The sequence below is a fragment of the Rhamphochromis longiceps genome, linkage group LG6 (genome assembly GCF_057381845.1).
Source record: "Rhamphochromis longiceps isolate RC_006_pf linkage group LG6, R_longiceps_female_GT1.1, whole genome shotgun sequence".
Taxonomy (NCBI): Eukaryota; Metazoa; Chordata; class Actinopteri; order Cichliformes; family Cichlidae; genus Rhamphochromis; species Rhamphochromis longiceps.
In genome coordinates, this window is record NC_140562.1 from 18,247,650 (window position 1) to 18,266,888 (window position 19,239).

The following is a 19,239-nucleotide window of genomic DNA, read 5'->3' on the forward strand; positions in this document are numbered from 1 at the left end:
AATACAATGAATGGTATCCAACTTTTTTTTGCCAGCGGTGGGCACATCAGGGTAGCGAGGTGAGTAGGTGGTCCTAAGTGTGACCCAGGACACATAATGCCCCTGGAAGAATGCAGCCAAGCGTGGCCAATAGCACCTCCGAAAGTGGCCTCAGAGACTGGATCTAAATGCATCTTTGACAACACCTGCTTAATACACCAACATATGACCGGACTCTCGAGTGCAACATGACCGCATTTACAAATAACGATTGTGTAACTAATTTTTCCATTTTCTTACTGCTTTTGCTTTCAATTTATTTTCCATTAGTTTTCACCATTAGTTTTTTGTAATGCAGTTCTTTGTGAGCATAATGCATCTTTTTAGATTACTCGCTTATAATCAAACAAATCACTTTACTCCAAACATTGTGAATTCCATTTAATAGCAGACACTTTGGTTAGTCACACAATGTAAATGCATCCTGAGGCTACATTGTGATATTTTTTCACCTTTCTGTTCCTTCATCAACATCAAACATTCTTAAGAACCGTAAATCCAAAACAAAGAGCACAGGGAATGAATCACTGCCTGCCAATAATGTTGCAACAGTAAATTATCTGGATATCTTGCACATGTGAACTCCCATTATTATCAACAAGCACCATATTTGAAGGGCAAAAGAATACCAGAATGTTTTTCAAACAATGGAAACCTTTATACCAGCAGCTATTTAAGTCTCTGTATTATTTGCAATAACCTTGATAACGTCAATGAGGATTTATCGTTCTTCTCTGATTCAGTTATATGAAGCTAATAAAAGTGAATCATGGCTGTATCATTATCAGGTTGGTTACTCATTTTGGACTACACTTCCTGGTGGTCCCGATAAGAAGCCTCCATATAATCATAAATGCAAATTTCAAAGGTTCAAACGGTTTGGTCGTTGCCGGTCGCCCATCAAGATGTTGAGGCCAGAGCCTTGATCATTAATCCCCTCCCACATCTCACTAACACCACACTAATGTTGCTTTCTACTGAAAGCCTTCAATGTACACATTATAACTTAAAGTAAACATCACCCAGCGCTATGAAGTAGTTTAAATAGGCTCTCTCTGTGCTGCTGTTGCCTTTCTTCACACACAATGTGCTGGTGAAGTAAGTGTTACTGAGAGCAGACATATTTCTTACCTTGGGTAATATAAGATACCTCCAAATAGAGATAATACCCAAAATGACTTGTCACAAAAACTCTCAAATTTACCATGGGCGGGGAGTTTGGGGGTGTACAGCTAATTTATTCTCACGCCCCGCTTTACTTTAGCTTCCCTGCCTTTTCCTTCTGGGATCCTCTCTTGTCATTAGTCATCATTACAGCTCTCTCAGCTTAAGGCTTGTAATAAGAAGGGGTATTCAGGCAAGGGAAAATAGGTAGCTCCCAAAGCTGAGAATCCAGGCAAAGACAACTTTGGGCAGCAAATCTAGAATGCAAAGTAGATGAGCCCATTGTAGCATATATAATGACTTAAAGCTGACAACACAGAGGAGGGAAACTTTTTGAAAAATTAAACAATACCCTAAAAACAGATGTAAAATGATTATAATAAATTAGTACATAATTTATTAAAATACCATGAATGACTAATTTATAAGAGCACTAAAGCTCAGAAATGTCAATGCACCGCTACTTGAAGAAAACATGCAGGAAATTGCAAATGTTTGCCATAAATAAGAAATGCGAACACTTATGTGAGGCATCCTGAGCAGAAACGCCAAAGCATAGTGGGATGCATGCTTTAGACATCTGCTAAGGACAGTAATAGAAAGGAAAACATTACAAAGCAAATGTTAAAGAGTAAAATGAAAAAGAGGTTGGTGTGAGGAGAGGAGGTGTGGCAGAGGAAAGGTAGTCATGTTTGCACATGCACATGAACATCAAAAGACAAAGCAGCAGAGAAAAGAACAGACAATTGGGAAAGTATGAGCCATCTTTTGTACTTGAGCCAAAGAGATGCCCATGGGTGATTGCCTATCTATACAAGTGGCAGACAAAAAAGTAACAGAGCAATTCCACTTTCACCCGGGTCATACATTTTGCTCCCAGATCTTCACCTTGTAGTTACCAGCAAACACAATCTAACATCATATTTAGAAGATAAACAAACTTTAAAGAGGATCCTGCAAGGGTTAGAGGCCACACTTTTACAGTTACTGCAACAGTAAACAGTTTTTCTTCGTATTTATTTAAAAAGAAAACTGACTAGGCTTGACCTTTAATTTCTGAAACAGCAGATAAAGAAAGTTCTCTGCTATGGCCTTGGGTGAAAAGCTTCAAACAAAGCACATGAAAAATGAATCTGAAGAATTTAGTCGCCACACCCATTCCATATACCTGACATACCCAGTAAGGCAGAAGTAAAACCTGCCCTTGGGCCACAAGAAAGAAAACAGACTGTGCAACAGCCTCTGCCAGATTTGCTTTCCGCTTTTTTTCCCCTTGCTCTTTTCTCTTCCCTCTGGCTTTGTTCTTCAAAGCTATCTGAGCACAGTGGCAGTGTGGTCAAGTGTTGAGACAGCCAAAAGACTTTCAGCTATCGAGACCAGCGGGTATTTTGTGTATCGAAATCACTGCTAAATCAACATCCTGTGCAGATACCCGATGAATCTATTCAATAAGAATTCTCTGAAAAGACAGAGTTAGCCACTGAATGAAGAGGGGAGTAATCTGCTTTGGAAAAGCTGTTGGAAACTGCTGATTTCTTCGCACATGTTTGACCTGACTCTTGTAGTTTGCATTTGACCATCAACGACCTGAAATGTTTGTTGTGAACAGCAAACAGGAACCACTTCCTCGTTTATTCTGCAGCTGAAAAGTCGGGGTTTGCTTTGAACTAGATACATTAATTTGTCTCACCTCTACCCCACATTCCTCAGCCTTCTCAGGCCTTGAGCTCCCAAGCTTACATAAACTTTCACAGTGCCCCCTACCCCCACCATCCCTTCTCTTTCCACAGTCCTGGCAAAATGCTTCAAATTCCACTACCTCCTTGTTGGGTCTAGAGTAATAAAAGAGTCCCAAACTAAGCTTTCTCTTGATATCAGATCATCCCAAAGTTCCCAGACATCTGTAGTCAAGATCTGTTTTAAGGATGCTAAGCCTTAATGCTAAAAATGCCTGAAATATGAAAAACGTCAAAGTTCTGTAAGTCAGAGTTTAGTTTGACTTATAGTTCATAGTTGTGGTTTACTAAAATTACCTATTCTATTATTACTGCATAGTAAGATGTAACCTATTACCTACTAAACTATTTTATCACAATTTTATCATGTATACTATAATAATACTAACTTTTCTTGCAGTTCATAGTTAAATTCAATAAGAAATAAGCGACTGTGGTTAAAACTTTGACATGCTAATCTTTCCAATAATTGCACACATAAAATACATTTACATAACATTGTTATAAGCAGACATGACTCACAAAGATTCTCAGTCATCATAATTGCGAAAGGTCTCACATCATCACATAAATAATATATGCTTTTTATCTCATTCAACATACCAGACAAACTAATACAACCTATTGAGGAACCGATTCATTTTACTTCATGCATCACTGAAGGTGCAATTACTTGTAGAACTCGAAAAATTCCTGCCCACAGCTGGCTTAAGGAGAAGTTTGTTAGACGGATATGGTTTTATATAGGAGACGGTATGACTTCAGAACTTCTTTAGACGTAAAAATAGAAAAAAAGAAAACATTGTCTAAAGAAAAATCATCAAGAAAACATGAAAATCATTCAGTTGTATGTTTAAGATGGGGAAAATCTTTTGATACTTTTGTTATATATCTGCAATATGTACCTGAATTGATTTTTCTCTTCCCATTTAAAAAAAATGTCTATTAATTCCAGCTGAGATAGCTTTTGGGATGTAGCAGATGATATAAAGCTTTCATTGTTAGTGGGAACATTGTTATTTCAAAGGCCTTTCAAAAAGACCTCAGAGCAATATTCCTTGATTCAATATCACAGTATTGTTTAGGATCAGCTACTATACCTACTAGCTATCTGCCTGTTCCTTTGATAACAATGACACCATCTCCATTCATTTCTATACATCACGAGGCTCTACATCTACATCTGTGGAGGTGTATTTATCTATTTCTACCCAGATTATCATTGTATATGCTATCACAGCAACTAGTTTCCCATATTTTCATTTTACATAACCTAACCTAAAAAGAAAAATCAGTGCCTTCTTATGGTTTTAACAACAACAAAGTTATGCCACTGTCTCCTTGCATTTCCTTCTAAATGTCTGGATCTTTAGCTTGGAACAACTCTGCAGTGATAATGGGAAATCTGAGAGAGACAATGTACTAATACTGCATGAACCAAGCCTTTATTTCCTTTCCTACAAGGCTCCCTGCCCTATTTGGATAGCTGTTAGAGTGAAACATGAGCACATCCTCCTATCCATATACCTTTTAACAGCCGCCCTTCGCAAGGCTGCATCTGTGTGTTGGTAACTACACCTCAAAGAATGACTGATGATTCACGCCTGCAGCTCCTACAGTTATATATTTCTTCTCATTTCTGTGCTGGCAATCAATACAAAAATGATAGTCAGCACTATAATTATATGTAATAGTCAAATAAATTGTCAGACCAAAAAATGACCTTACAAACTTTATTGAGAATGTTAAAGTCCTGTTGTAAGCCCCAATTCCCTAAACTCAAGTATATCAATGGTCGGTAGGGCTGCACGATTTTGCATAAAATGAGAATCACGATTTTCTTGCTTAGAATTGAGATCACGATTCTCTCACGATTTTCTTTTCCAGTATAAATATTTATTGCACTTATTAACTGCACATCAACTTCGTAAGAGTTGAGACTGAACATAAAAACAATAAATAAACATAAAAACAACAAATGTCTCACGTTTTGTTGTTGCCGCAAAATGTTGTACTGCTTGAAATTCTGTCTCCACCGTTGCTTGACACTGCGTGTATAGAGCAGGTAGTGCAACAATAGAAAAATAGTTGCGGGACGGCACTGTGTAGCGTTTATCTAGGTTGTTGATCATTTTCCTAAATCCCTCGTTTTGCTCAGTGTTGATGGGAGCCATATCTTTGGTCAGGTGATAAGTGATAGCCTCCGTAATTTCTTTGTGCCTGCGGGAGTTCGACGTGTATAGGGAAGCGCTGTATAAGGTTCCCGTTATTGATGTTTGGGTGGTTGACCGGGACGGATTTTCTCCTGTCACTTTCTCGTCATCCCTGACGTGCTCTCCGTTGTTTTTTCCCTGCTAATTTTAGCATCACACGGCACAGCTTCTGTATCACGTGGTATAAGGCTCCGCCCTTGTCATTTGTTGAGCAGGAAGAGTGAGAGCTTGTTTTCATGCAGATCACGTCCCGGATCAAAATGCGGTACAATCGTCATCTTTTTTTTCCTTTTTTTAAAAATCGTTGTCATTTGGAAATGAGATCGCACATAAGTATGAATCGAGATCGCAATTTTCTAACGATTAATCGTGCAGCCCTAATGGTCGGTCTTGTCAGGTAGAATCAAATTGGCTATAAAGGCCTAAAACAGATACTAAAACTTAAAAAAGTCTAAGAGCATTTGAATAATTTAGCACAGCAAGCCTGATGCTGAAAATGTTCACATGTGTCTGCAGGGAGGATGCAAACGGCTTCAAAATATCGCTCGTTTTCGTAGTCCTTTATGCTTTACACTGATCTTTGGAACAGTGGTTGTGTTCAGCATCTGTGACTTTAAAGTAGCTATACCCATACAAGGAAATCCATTACTTTTTATTAAATTGAACAAATGCAATACTGGTGTTGTGCTGGACTTCAAAGTATACCATGGGGGCCACTATTTAAAGACAAAGTGAAAAATGTGAAAACTAAAATACATCAAAAGGTCTAAAGTAAAGATCTAATTCACGAGTCTTAGCGTGACATGAATAAACACACAATGAAGCATGTCCTGTGCGCAAGGCAGCTCAAGGTTTCTTTAAAAAGATTTAATGGACTGAGAGAACAACATACTTTTAACGAGGGAAAGTGTGTTTTTCATTTAGTAACCTACAATCAACTTTGTCCCGCTGCACATTCTTGGTCCCATCTCCAGAGTAACAGCACTCAAGCAAAGACTATTTGGGATCATGTGCCACTTAGCAGTCTAACTTTTATCTCAAACATATAGGCTTTAAAAAGTTTTTTTTTAAAGGTGTGAGAGGGTAACAGTTTGCACTTTTAAAACTAAACTAGAAGCCAAAATCCAGAGCATAAACACGTACAAGAGTAGATCTTTTTATTCTGGTTAAGGACCTGTTTATTTTATCATGATGGAAAAAGAAGTGAAGCGCTGGCAACTTTTTGTGCTAATGGAACAGGACTTTGTCATTATGCATCAAACTGTTTCATTTGCCTTCACAAAGAACCCTTTCACAGTACAGGCTGCAAACAGCTTCAAGTGAAAGGGCAATGCATATTTTATCCAACAAGAAAGGGCAATGCATACATTATACAATCAGCATCTGCGCCTCATGTAGACTCAACACACTGCTTCGGTTAACTTGTACATTGCACAATTTAACTTCAAGCAGAGACACATCTTCCTTGGAGTAGATTTTCAAGGTAAGGCCTGTCTAGAGCTTCATCAAAGCCACCAAAGACACACTCTTCAATCACAGTTCCTTTTGGGTTATGGTTTGGTTTACTAACACATTGACAATGCACAAAAAAAGGCGTTATGTTTAAAGAAAGTTTAACTCTTACATGCCTGCATACAGTGACAGAGTCCACTTTAAATGAAAGGAGTAAAATATTTAAATTTTTGTTATTATTAACTATATTACCCTATCAAAATGTTCACTTCCATCTTCCATCTATATTCCCAAAATACATGGCCCAAAATACATACTACCACTAAAGACACTGGCTATCTACAGGAGATAAATAGTGATTATTATATAGGGTTCTTAGTATAGCTTTAACTATAGCCGTCTTAGCCTGTTGCAAGCATGTTCCTTTTCAATTATTTAGACTTGACCTGGTACATAATCCCTCCCTGCTGCATAAGCTATTAAAAAACAGAAAACTTTGCTGAACTAAAGTCATTGCCTCCGTTTTAACAAAAAGCAGGCACAAGAACAACTTCTTCGGCAAACTGTCAATCAGTCTGGAGCCAGCTCTGAGTAAGAGTTCAGTAAATGTAAACATTAATTAAGCTAGCAGTCATCATTAAGCCGGGCAATGCCAAAGTTATGAAAATGCAGGGGTGTTTTTAAAACCCCCTGTTTTCCACAGGTAGCCTGTCGCTCCCAATGCCAGAATCAGTAGATCTATTCTGAAAGGTTACAATTTTCTCCGTATTAGACTAACTCAATTCAATTGTCTCAGGCTACTTTATTCACCCTGTTTGGTAACCTTTACCCTCCAGGGCCTAAGTTATCAGAAGTCAAAACGCCTACCATAACCCTGAGTTTTCAAAATAGCACAAATGTCACAGATGTCGACTTAGCGCTCACAGAAGTGACTGCAGATTCCAAAGTTGTGCTAGTCACTTCTTCCAAACTCTTACATTCAAACCATCATAAAGACTTTCACCAATAAATACTGAATCCCACAGCATGAGACTCAGTTACACAGTGGTTCATTAAAGGTGCTGGAAAAGGACTCCTGTGAAGATTGCTCATTACTCATTTACCTCTGTCTTTTCTGAAACTGCCTTCTTTTTCGATTGTTGCAGACAGAGGAAAATTAAGACGATTACTCACTGGCAATAAAAAAAAACCCTTGCCTAGGTGTGTCAGGTTGAGTCAGGTGTGCTTGGAGGAGTGGAGACTTGCACAGGTTCATCAAGATAAGCATAGCTTTATTGCTAGTCTGTTTGAACTAGGACTGGAAGTTGACCTCATATGAATTTATATGTCTTTTCACCTCAACAGTATGTAACTGTTTCTACAGCTGCTTGTATGAAGATTATAATGATTGTTAGCCTTTCTTAAGGACAGAAGTGCCATCTAGGTTTGCTCTATAAAAGGCACAGGCTTATTTGGAAACTCATCAATTTGTGATGAGTGTGAAATTTGAAGAGGTATAATCCTAACAAATTCCTATGACACACACGCACTTCCCCAGTGGATTTCTCCACAGCCATATTATCAGCTGAGGAATTAAAGCTCAGGAGTGGCAGCCTCTCTTCAAATTGCTTTCAGTCTTTTTAGAGTACTAACTGCAAAGCCTTTTTAAAGACAAACCTGTAAAATACATAAAAAACTAAGTCACTGCATGAGCCATTTGCCACAAAATTGTAATACCAGCTGGCCTCTGGAGCCACAACATGTAAAACAGTAGCTAGCCACCTTTTTCAAGAAAACTCCAACAGCTGAAAACACTTCACGCAAGTCAAGCTGCCCGAGATTCACAGAATTTACAGAAAATGTAAAATTTTTGTGATACCGTTGTCAGGACGATAAATGTCTATATGTATATGAGATTTTGGTCATATCCCACAGCCCTAAAGCTGAGTTATTTTGCTCTTAGTCCTTTCTAGTTAAAAATCACGTCACTATCAGCAAAGTTTCCAGTTAAACTGATGAGCAATGGATTTGTTGTGCAGAATGGGAAAAGACCCAGGAATGAGCCTTCATGAGGGTATGTTTAAATTAAGATGGCACTCATCCAGTGACCACAGAGCTTTTAATAACACAGAGAATGTCTGGACAAACAGTTGCCATGGACTCCCTCAGTCCAACGGAAAGCAACCATAATAGAAGAAGACGACGTGGCTTGCATGGGAGGTTTCCTCCTACTTTGAGTTGATGTAAATGAGGACAAGATGGTGTTCAATAAACAGCAACAAAGGACAGCTTTTTTTTTTTTACTTTATCTGTGCCTGAAACAAATAATTTGTTTGTTCCTTGGATGGTTTATGAATGTCACTCTCAAAGTCTCAATACATCCTTTGTTTGGATTTGTTAGATACTCCTACTCTTCAAGAGTCACTCACTGTCGACTAGCTCAACCACTACAGAGTGCTGTGCTTTACACAGCAACACTATGTGACCCACATAACAGTCTTCCTGTGGATGTTACTATAAGAAAAAATCATTGGGTTTTACACATGTGGTGATGGAACGAGCAAAACAATGCAATGCAGATCAAGACTGTGATTGATGTACTCTTAACAAACACATGCCCAAGTTCAGCAACACAAGCATCAAGTAAAACGCAAAAACACTTCTGCCTTCACTACTTCCCACTGAGAAAAACAAATTTCAAAACTAGAGGTGTGCGGCTCCTGGCAGTTTTCCCCACACCACTTTTTCACTTGTTTTCTAATTTTAAACGATTTTAAAACAGCCTGGTTAAAATTCACAACATGCAGCTGCAGAAGAGTATATAGTGGGGACGCACCCGTGCTTATATTTTCCTTTTGGAGGCACAATATTTTAAACGCATATGGTAGCTTTAGCACACCACACCCTTCATCTAGTGAAATCATAGGAGCGGCATTACCACCTTGGCTCTATTTAGTTGTCTACTGACCTCAGATGTAATCCATAATAACAGGACCCAGCCCAGGACAATCCTATCATTGCACCTCCTGATAATCACTTAATATAGGCCTCAGGGATTAAGTAGAAGATCAAACCAGGCTCCCAGAATCTGTGCCCTACATGGGATTTTAAAGGCAGACGTAGACGCCAGTCACAGGTCTGCATGCGGCGCCATCAACAGTAATATTAGTAGTATCACAGTACTAAGGTGTAGGGCCTTTTCGGTGGGATGGATGGAGGGATTTCTTTCAGATTTGGCACAAAAACTGCCTTGGACTCAGCAATGAACAGATTAGATGCCAGCAGTTAAAGGTCAAGGTCACTGTGATCTCTGAAGTTTCAGAACATGACTCAACTCATGGACGCACAGTTTTAGATTTAAATTCAATGTACTGAAATGATTAAAAGCTGGTGGTTAAAAGTTGATGTTACCTTAACTTCACAAAAACTTTTTTTGCTATATTCAGAAAATTCATACAATAAATGTGATGAAATTCAATCCATGTCGAACTGAATAATGATAAAGTGATGACATTTTACACCTAAAAAAAGTTCAAATCATATAAACGATCCTGCAAAATTCCCACAAAACTGCCTTTATATGACCATTATTACAATAGGAGAGGAGTAATTTGGATGTACTAATGACTGATGGCCTGATCATTGTGCAATGTTTTTTCTTACAGCATGAAATCACTAAACAAATGTCCAAGTAATTGGTATTAGAGAATGTATGCATGCTCATGAATGACTTTTCTTGCTATATTTGTTAAATATTCTCACAGACCGTACACTCTGGTGAAAAGCTGGTAAGGCATTAACCCATTTAAAATCCATGATATGCATCCAGATTCATTTAATATAGAAGTACCAAAACAGGAAGTAACTCAATGAAAACTCCTTCATGCATCCATGAAAGTGCACAGTCACTAGTTCAAGCTTTAAATATCCCAGCATCTGTCTTCATAAAGCAAAAATCTTATTAAAATGAGACATCCAACCACTACCTCAGAAACAATCGCAAACACAGCAACTGACAAACTGCCCTGAAGGTTGCATCCTTCATAACGGCTCATCTTCTCATGCTAAATTTACGAGGCAGACGAAGGTATTTCCCAACAGGTTCACTGTGGAGACTTCCTGTCAGCTCACTGAATACTTCACATATATCTAATTCTTACTAAACATTAACCTAAAGATATAAACCTCTTTCTCAACAGTAAAAGTCAGCAGCAGACTGATAGATCACGTTTCCAGCTTTCTTAAGAAACCTATAAACTTTTGAGGTTACATGTGCCAAGGAAAATCGCTGCATTATGCATTACGTTTCACTGCCTCATTTAGTCATTAAATATGTAAAGTGCAGAGAGAAATGTAATTTCAAATGGGGATTTAAGTCACATTAAGCAAGTCAAAAATGTTGTTACTAACTTTTAAAAGGAATGCAGAGAAGCCAGGCACAAACATCCAACCCAGGTGATTGCTGTGTTTGGGGTAGGAACTCCAAGAATCCCAGACTGCTTATTTTGTGCTAATTTGAGTCAGCTGTTGGACTCATTCTGGGCAGCTGAGAGTGTATTAACATATTTTCTGCAGCATGATAGGAAATCCACAAGCAAATCCGTGCCATTGGTACTATACTGAAAATATATATGCTTAACATTTTAGATTTGGGTCAAACAGATTTGACCGTTTTCCAAATGCAACCCATTTTATTATGAATCCATGTGTGTTCCTTGTACACCAGCACCTACTTCTGAATGTCCACACAGGTCTAAGAGAGAGCTAGTCCATCTGTTCCTGCCATAAAATCTCCAAAAGAAGAAAAATGACTGAAAAAGGGAACTTCACCCGTCTCTTAGAAGACTCCCTTAGTTCATTATTCCACACAGTGGAACATGACTGAATAAACTGTAGCTGCATAATACTTTCCTTATGCAGGTCTTTCAACACAAGCTTCACATAGATCTAGCGAATAAAGAGACTCACCAGTTTCCTCATCAATGGAGAATACCCCCAGGCCAGACCCATCTCGGATGGAGTATCGAATCTCTCCATCTCGGCCTCTGTCTTCATCTTCAGCTGTTACACTCATCACTGAAGTCCCAATGACCGCATCCTCTTTTATAAATCCCTTTTCCACAAACGATCGGAACATAGGCCTGTAAAGATTCTCATTCACGTCCACCACGTCCACCTCGATAAAGCAGGTTGATGACAAAGATATGGGCTTCCCTTTGTCTTTAGCTTTTGCAGTAAGATTATACACCTGTTTTGTCTCATAATCTAGATTCTGAACAATTCGCAGCGCACCGCTGAGTTTGTCTACTTCGAAATTCCCGTCTCCATTATCAATAAGGCTGTATCGTACCTGACTGGAAGGCCCAATATCGGGGTCATGAGCCTCCAGCCACATGATTACTGTACCGATTGGAAGGTCCTCCCTCACTTTTACACGGTAATTAGGAGGGAAGAATTTGGGTGGATTATCATTCACATCTTCCAAGGTGATTTTGAGGGGAACTGTGGACACCAGCTGAGGCTCATTTCCTGCCTGGTCACGTGCCGCAATCTTCAAGACATAAAATGGATGGAGCTCGCGATCCAGTGGCTTTGTCACTGTCACCACACCGGTATTTTCATTGATTGCAAAATGATCTGTGCCTCCCAAAATTGAGTACTTGACGATTCCATTGTCACCTCGATCCTTATCTGTTGAATCCACCTGGATGATTTCAGTCCCAACAGGTGTACTCTCAGTTATTTCAACAGAATAAGATTCTTGCAAAAACTGGGGGCTATTGTCATTGGTGTCTAAGATTTTAACATCCAAGAGACGCGATGAGGATTTCTGTGGTATCCCGAGATCATAAACTGTAATGTTGAGGGTGTAGTGATCTGCTGTTTCCCGGTCAAGAGGAGAGTAAACCAAAAGCCAACCAGTTTCCATATCTACTATGAAGTGGCTTTCTGCATCTCCTCCTGAAATAACATACACTAGCTTCCCATTAAAGCCACTATCTGAGTCTGTGGCATTTAAATGGACAATCCGGGCCCCGACAGGGAGATCTTCTTTGACTTCAATAACACTTGGAAAAGACTCTGAGAACTGAGGAGTGTACCGGTTGACTGAGTGAAAGTCCATGAAGTTGTCATCCGGCTCATTCTGCGTGTGGATTTTGCTGCCCTGAAGCAGCTTTTCAGCCAGCATAGTAGCGACTCCGGTTTCCACGCACTTTAACTGGACGGGCTTGCGCGCCGTGATGACAGTTATGTTCATAATCATTGGCTGAGTCTCATGTTCGCCATCAGATGCAACGATTTGTAAACTATGAAACGAGACCTTAGCTGCCTCTCCCTCGCTCAGCGAGTGCTTCAGTGAAAGCATGCCAGAGTTTGGGTTCAGCTCAAACAGGTCAAGATCATTCCCAGCTTTAATATTGTACCGTACTAGCTGCAGTTCATCAGCATCAATGGCAGATGCTGTTGTTATCTGCTCTCCCACGCCGTGATCTCTCGGCACAGTCACTTCACAGTCCACATTTTCAAACAAAGGCTTATTGTCATTCAGGTTGTTTAACGTTATAATGACTGATGCTTCCACCTCTCTCCGGAATGGGGATCCCCAGTCTGATGCTCTGACTTTAAGATTGTAAATCCTGGGCATGAGCTCATAATCTAGGACCTCCGAGGTACTGATGACACCAGAGAAGTAGTCAATGACAAACGGCTGAGGATTCACATTGGTAATGCTGTAGGTCACATAGCCATTCTCCCCTTTGTCTAGATCAGTGGCTTTAACAGTCACCACACTAGTCCCTATGGGTACATTCTCATCAACACTGGCTTTGTAAGATGTCTGCTGGAATTCAGGTGCATTGTTATTTACATCAATCACATCAACAATCACTTTGGTTGTTGCTTTTTTGTCACTTGTAATCACATCCAACTGAAATTGTGAGGAAATATCAGCATTGATTGGCCCTGCGGTGCTGATTAAGCCAGTATCTGGATTGATGGTGAATCTGTTCTTGTCAGATTTGTGCCTAAAAGCATATTTTAGTTGTGGATACTTTGGCACAGCTGTTACCATAGTGACAGGTGTGTGAAGGGGGGCGAATTCACTCAGATTGACTCTGTAAATGGCCTTTTCAAATACAGCAGGGCCCACTTTGAACTGTGGAGAAGTGACATGTACCAATTTAGCTGATGAAAATTGAGGGGGGCTGCCTTTGTCCTTTGCCTGTAAAGTGAGGTTGTATCCAAAAGGTTGGCTATCCCAGTCGACATCTTTGACTGCTTTTATTTTATACTCCCTGCTCCCGGGGTTGGTTCTTACAGCCTTGAACTGTTGAAGAGGGTCACCAGCCACAATGCTCAGTGATGCTATTTCTCCATTTGGTCCTTGATCTTTGTCCTCCACTGTCACAATGGCATAAGTGGGGTCATGGTCTGCATCAGAGGGGGCCAAGGTTACTGCAGTAATTACAGGTGCGTGCTCATTGGCCTGCTCCACCCTGACTGTAAGTCTGGCCATGCTACTGAAACCACTGCTCCCGTACAGCTTCATCCCTCTGTCCACGGCAAGGATCTCCAACTCGTACAGCTTCGTCTCAGAGTAATCTAGTTTGCCCGTCAGTGTCACCACACCGCTGGTTGGATGTACTGCAAACATGTCTGTCCATTCCCGGAAACTATAGTAGTATTCTCCATTTGTACCGATGTCTGCATCAGTTGCCGTGACTTTGGCCACGCTTGTGCGGATTGCCGTGTTCTCTGGCAGAGCGATGCTATAGGACGTGGGTGAGAAGAGAGGCCTGAGGTCATTGGTGTCCAGTACCTGTACCTTCACTCGAGTGCGACACTCCAAATTGGTGTTTCTCTCAGAAGCTTTAATAGTCAGCACGTAGTGGTCTTTAACCTCCCGGTTCAGAATGGCAGTGCTGCCTCCTTTGGTCCTTATTCGCAAAAAACTGAAATCTCCCAGCAGATAGTCCTCTGCTTTGAATAGGTTCTCATTGTCTCCAGAGATGATTTTGTACCGTATGTCCCACTCTGGGTCTGTGATAAAGATTCCCATTTTGGTGTGACTTTCTAAGTAAGTCTTAGCAGCAGAGTTCTCATATATGGTGGCATTGTAAAGAGAATGTGTGAACTGCATGGAGGTGGCCCTCGCCATCCTTTGGTTCCCTGCACAGCCACAGAGGAGCTGCTGGAGCAGCACAAGCAGTGGAACCCAGTGCTTCCCCATTATCGTACCGTGATCTTCACCGAACCACCTGAGAGGGAGAGAAAAAAAGGATTTTAGACCGATAATCCTGCAGAAACATTTCATTGGGATCCTACAATAACATTTAAGGGGAAATTTTTATTTTCAACCATCAGTCTTCATCTAAGTAGGCTGGAAAACCGCTATAATGCTGAAAACAACATTATTTGTGGCACAATTTTTTTCCCAGACTCCTTTAAATATCATGACAAGTGATGATAAGTGTGACAAAGACTAAACAGGTTTCATGTGGAAATAAGATGAAGCAGATCAGTCAGTCAGGTGACAATGCCAGATGCCTTCCATGGGTGCCCTTCTGAACACGCAAATGTCACAAAACCTCCTCATAATGAGCTAAAGAAAAAAGAAAAAAGCTCGGGCTTCTTTGAAAACTGCAGTGCTATAATTTACATTTTTGGGTTGCACATTAGACATATAGAAATCTGATTATACTCATTAACATATTACTACACGAGCACTACCAACAATCTCGTAACTACAAAATGATGCTGGACTTTCACTCGTGCAGAAATGCAGCAAAAAAAGATGATGATGGCAAAGGTGTGTGGTAAATAAAATAATCTCTGTATAATCTCGTCGAAGTACAATCAGAATTAAACTCGAAGGCCAGATGACTGAGAAAGTGCTTTCAAATTGCGCATTCATTCGTTTACAACTGCTTTACAACGTCCCCGGCTCCGTGTGGGAGTCCACAAAGACAAATAAAAAGCAAGACGCTGCTATGTGTGCGCACGTTGTAAAAAAACAAATATATATATATATATATATATATATATATATATATATATATATATATATATATATATATATATATATATATATATATATATTTACTTTTGGCGTGACAAAACAGCCCCACTAGTTTAATTATTAATGTTTTATGCGGGGTTAATAAATGACAGGGTTTGAGCCCCAATCACCTTTAATCTAAAACTATAACCCGCAGGTACAAAAGAACCATCTGCTTGCAGACAACTGCTGCAAAAAAAAAAAGAAACTGTAACTAAAACTTAAAATTCTGGCTCTTTTTTCCCCTTTTTCTTTACGATACAGAAGAGTATCCATTTGTTTAAATTCCGTTTCTCTGAATGCTCTCGGCAGCGAGCCGTTTTTCATTTTGAAAAAAAAAAAAAAAGTTCAAATGTTTCAAAAAAAATGAGTTAGGTGCCTCGAGACTATTTCACGTCTAACCCCATCCCCCAACTACAGCCATTCACTTCGAAACGATGGCAGACGTGCACTTAGCAGAGATTTGCTGGGGGGTTAGTAGGAAAAAAGATACGTATTCCCAACACAAAACAGCACAAAGTGTGTGCGTACGTCATCAAAAACGACGTTCGACATTCACTTTGTATCGAAAAGTTCTCCAAAGAATCACCCAAAGTAGCCAGCGGTTGCTTTTCTTTCGCACCTCACAATAGCAGACCTAACTTTTTTTTTCCACGTTACAGAGATGCAGACGCTTAAACATCGCTGACCATCAAAAAAAGCCCACTGAGTAAAAACACAACAACTTACGTACCTCTTTTAATATTAAATTCGGAGATTTGGGGGTTTTGCATGTAGTTTATGTAGTCCAAATCTCGGCATGGTATTACGTGGACTTTTCTCCTCTCCGTTACCCCATCTGCCACCAGCAGGCAAGCTCACTCTTTTCCCTCACTGCTTTCCTTTCCTTTCTCTCCCACACTCCACTTGCCTGGTATCTCTCCGCGCTGCGCACGTCCGGATCTACTTACCGGGCTGGCAGCAGGATAGGACCTTTTCCGCTCTGAACCCGCGACCCTTTTGATTTGATTTGATTTAATGCGGTTCGCCTTGTATTCTCATATGAAATATTTCCAGAAAGGCTGAACCCTGGTCCTTTCCGCGGAATCGCTTTAATTTTCATTCAGCAGCTACCACTTCAGCCCCAAGGTAACCTGCCCCCCCTTTTTTGTAGTATTCTTATTCCTTTCAGCTAAAATTATTCAAAACTTTCCAACCCCCAAACGTTCACTTTCCACGGTGTTCTGATTGTGGCTACACGAGTAGAAAATCAAATCCCAGTATAATTATATAATTTATCCCAAATTGCTGTTTGGAAGCATTAAGGCTACTGGGCTCATGAGGTGTGAGTCCTAATGGATCCCACCCCCTCGTTTCTGTATTCTCCTTTTATTTACAGCAAGACAAATTAATGCCCCCCACCCCCTTTTTTTTCCTTTTTTTTTTTTTTTTTTTTTGAGGTGGGAGACATCCTTATAAAGGACCAAGCCTTATTAGGTTACAGGTTATTTTGTGCATGGCCTTCTGGCTAATGATTAACAAACAAATGTTTCATATTCACTTTCTGCTGTAGAATCTGACTTAGCCTTTATATCATAATCCAGCTGTCAGCGTAAGAATGTGGACAAACCTTATTTTGGTAATGAAATCTCAGTTCAGGTATTCCCAGATGATGACAAATGAGCTAATAAAACGTGCAAATGCAAAAAATATAAATAAATAAATAATAATAATAATCCTCGCGTGTGTTATTGCATTTTAAACATCAGTTCTTGAGATGATCTTCTCATTACTCTCACTAGTGTTATTGTTTTTTTTTAATATCCCGGGTACGGCTGGAAATAAAGTGGCCAGCAGTGCGTCCCGGGGTCTGTGTTTGGGCATTAGAGCAGGGTGACTGATAGTGTTGGTACACTGGCTACGAAGGCGCTGATCCTATCACCACCACCCCCGCCACCACCACCCCTCTCATCATCACACACGTTGCTCCTCTCAGACCAAAGCTGCACTTTACGCACAGAGGAGTGTGGCTGCCATGCGATTGATGGCGCTGTCTCACTGCTCTTGCCCGGACTGCAGAGCTCCAGCTGGTGCGCCTGCAGGAAAAAAAAGCCTGTGCTGCATGGAGCTTGACAACTTGTCAACATGCAACCTACTTACTACTACTACCCAATGCGCGCGATTGTGAGCGTGCGTAATTGCGCGTTTGGTTCTTTTTTTGGCACAAGTCAGACAAAATACTCACTTTTTTAGCGCTTACTAAAAGAAAAGTGCTTTGAGTTCAGTCCAAAGTTTCAAGAGTCGCTTGAAAGAAAAAAAATCAAATCAAACCATGTGCCATGCTCTTGAAATACGATTCGAGACTACTCACCAGACCAGCTTAACCAGCGCTGGTTGTCGTTCCCAAACTTCCCTTCACATAAATCTGTTCGTTTTTTTCCCTTTTTTTCTTTCTAAATCTCGTTTGCGAGGATCTCTCAGATTAGGCGGGAGGGAGCTTCTGCTGATGGCAATCCGCTACTTTTCTCCTCTTCAGCTTATTCTCACAGTTTTATTGCCTTCAGCTCCGATATGCTCGGAGGCATCACACATGGTGGCTTATTGCAGGAGAAAAGAAAAGAAAAAAGCTATGGGCTATGGTTTGCCTCGCTGCTCCACTCCACAACGATTCAGGTGCCGGCATGCTGCTGATGCCTTCAGGTGATATCGGGAAAAATCGCAATCTTATAGAAGAGCGCACGAGAAGAGAAATGACTGGCGATTTTCTTGCCTGCTGCTCTCCCCTTCGGAAAAGTAGCGGTACGAGCTAGACGAGAGTGGGGTGGGGGGATCACACACCAACAACAGCTGACGGTGAAAGTGATGTCTGTGTGATTCTCAGTTTGTTTGTTTTGGGCTCTGTGCTTATCTAGTTATTTGTTACGCACATAAATCCAACTTAGCGTAATGATTTAATTCAAATTGTCTGTTGCAGATTTCCTGATCGAGCACAGTTCCTTACAATAAAAAACAAACAAACATAGCATTTGAAGCATTTCCTCTGCGACAAATGCACTCTGAATTTGTTGGAGAGTTTTTCCAGTAAGGACATCAGCTCTCCGCGAGGGCACCCAGGACCTGACCTTGCCACCTTCAGCTCTGACGTCATGGACTCCTCTCCTATTCAGTGCATGCACAGCGGAGCGTTGCGGTGTTTATTCTGTCCACAGTGTGAGCGTCCACCTCCTCAGCTCGTCCTGTTTATTAATTGTGTTCTCGTGACCTTCGCGAACACGCGTTTAAAACGAGGCAAATGTCTCTGAACATGTGGTTAACAACTGAACTCGACACCATGCTGTGAAGTGGCTGCCAAAAAAAAAAAAAATGCCCGAGCAGAGAGCGGTCCAGCATGAGAATCTCTGCCTAATGTCCATTCAGCACCGGCTCATTAAAGTCGCATATGCCCACAGGCTGAGTAAACGAATGAGACCTATGGGCCTAGTGTGTGTCTGCCAGTGTACAGAGAGAAAGAGAGAGAATGGAGGAAAAAAGATTGAGATTTCTCCCCAAAGAGCAAGTGTCATCTGACTTCCTTCTGCTTGTCTTTCCTCTCTCTCTCCATCGGTTTTGTCTGAAACAA

General features: G+C 40.6%; 1 protein-coding gene across 3 annotated transcripts in view; it reads right to left on the reverse strand.

Annotated features, from left to right (window-relative positions):
* Positions 1-18,394, reverse strand: part of fat1a (FAT atypical cadherin 1a) — a 79,786-nt gene extending 61,392 nt beyond the window's left edge. For 2 of the 3 annotated variants that reach the window (XM_085409536.1, XM_085409533.1), the window contains exons 1-2: positions 16,375-16,532; positions 11,552-14,841 (exon numbers count right to left, since the gene is read on the reverse strand). In XM_085409536.1, the coding sequence (XP_085265662.1) occupies positions 11,552-14,813 (3,262 nt within the window). In that variant the 5' untranslated portion in view covers positions 14,814-14,841; positions 16,375-16,532. Of the gene's footprint in view, positions 1-11,551; positions 14,842-16,374; positions 16,533-17,991 lie in introns of those variants that run through there. The other variant, XM_085409534.1, reaches the window with a different exon arrangement.
* Positions 18,395-19,239: the final 845 nt, after the last annotated feature.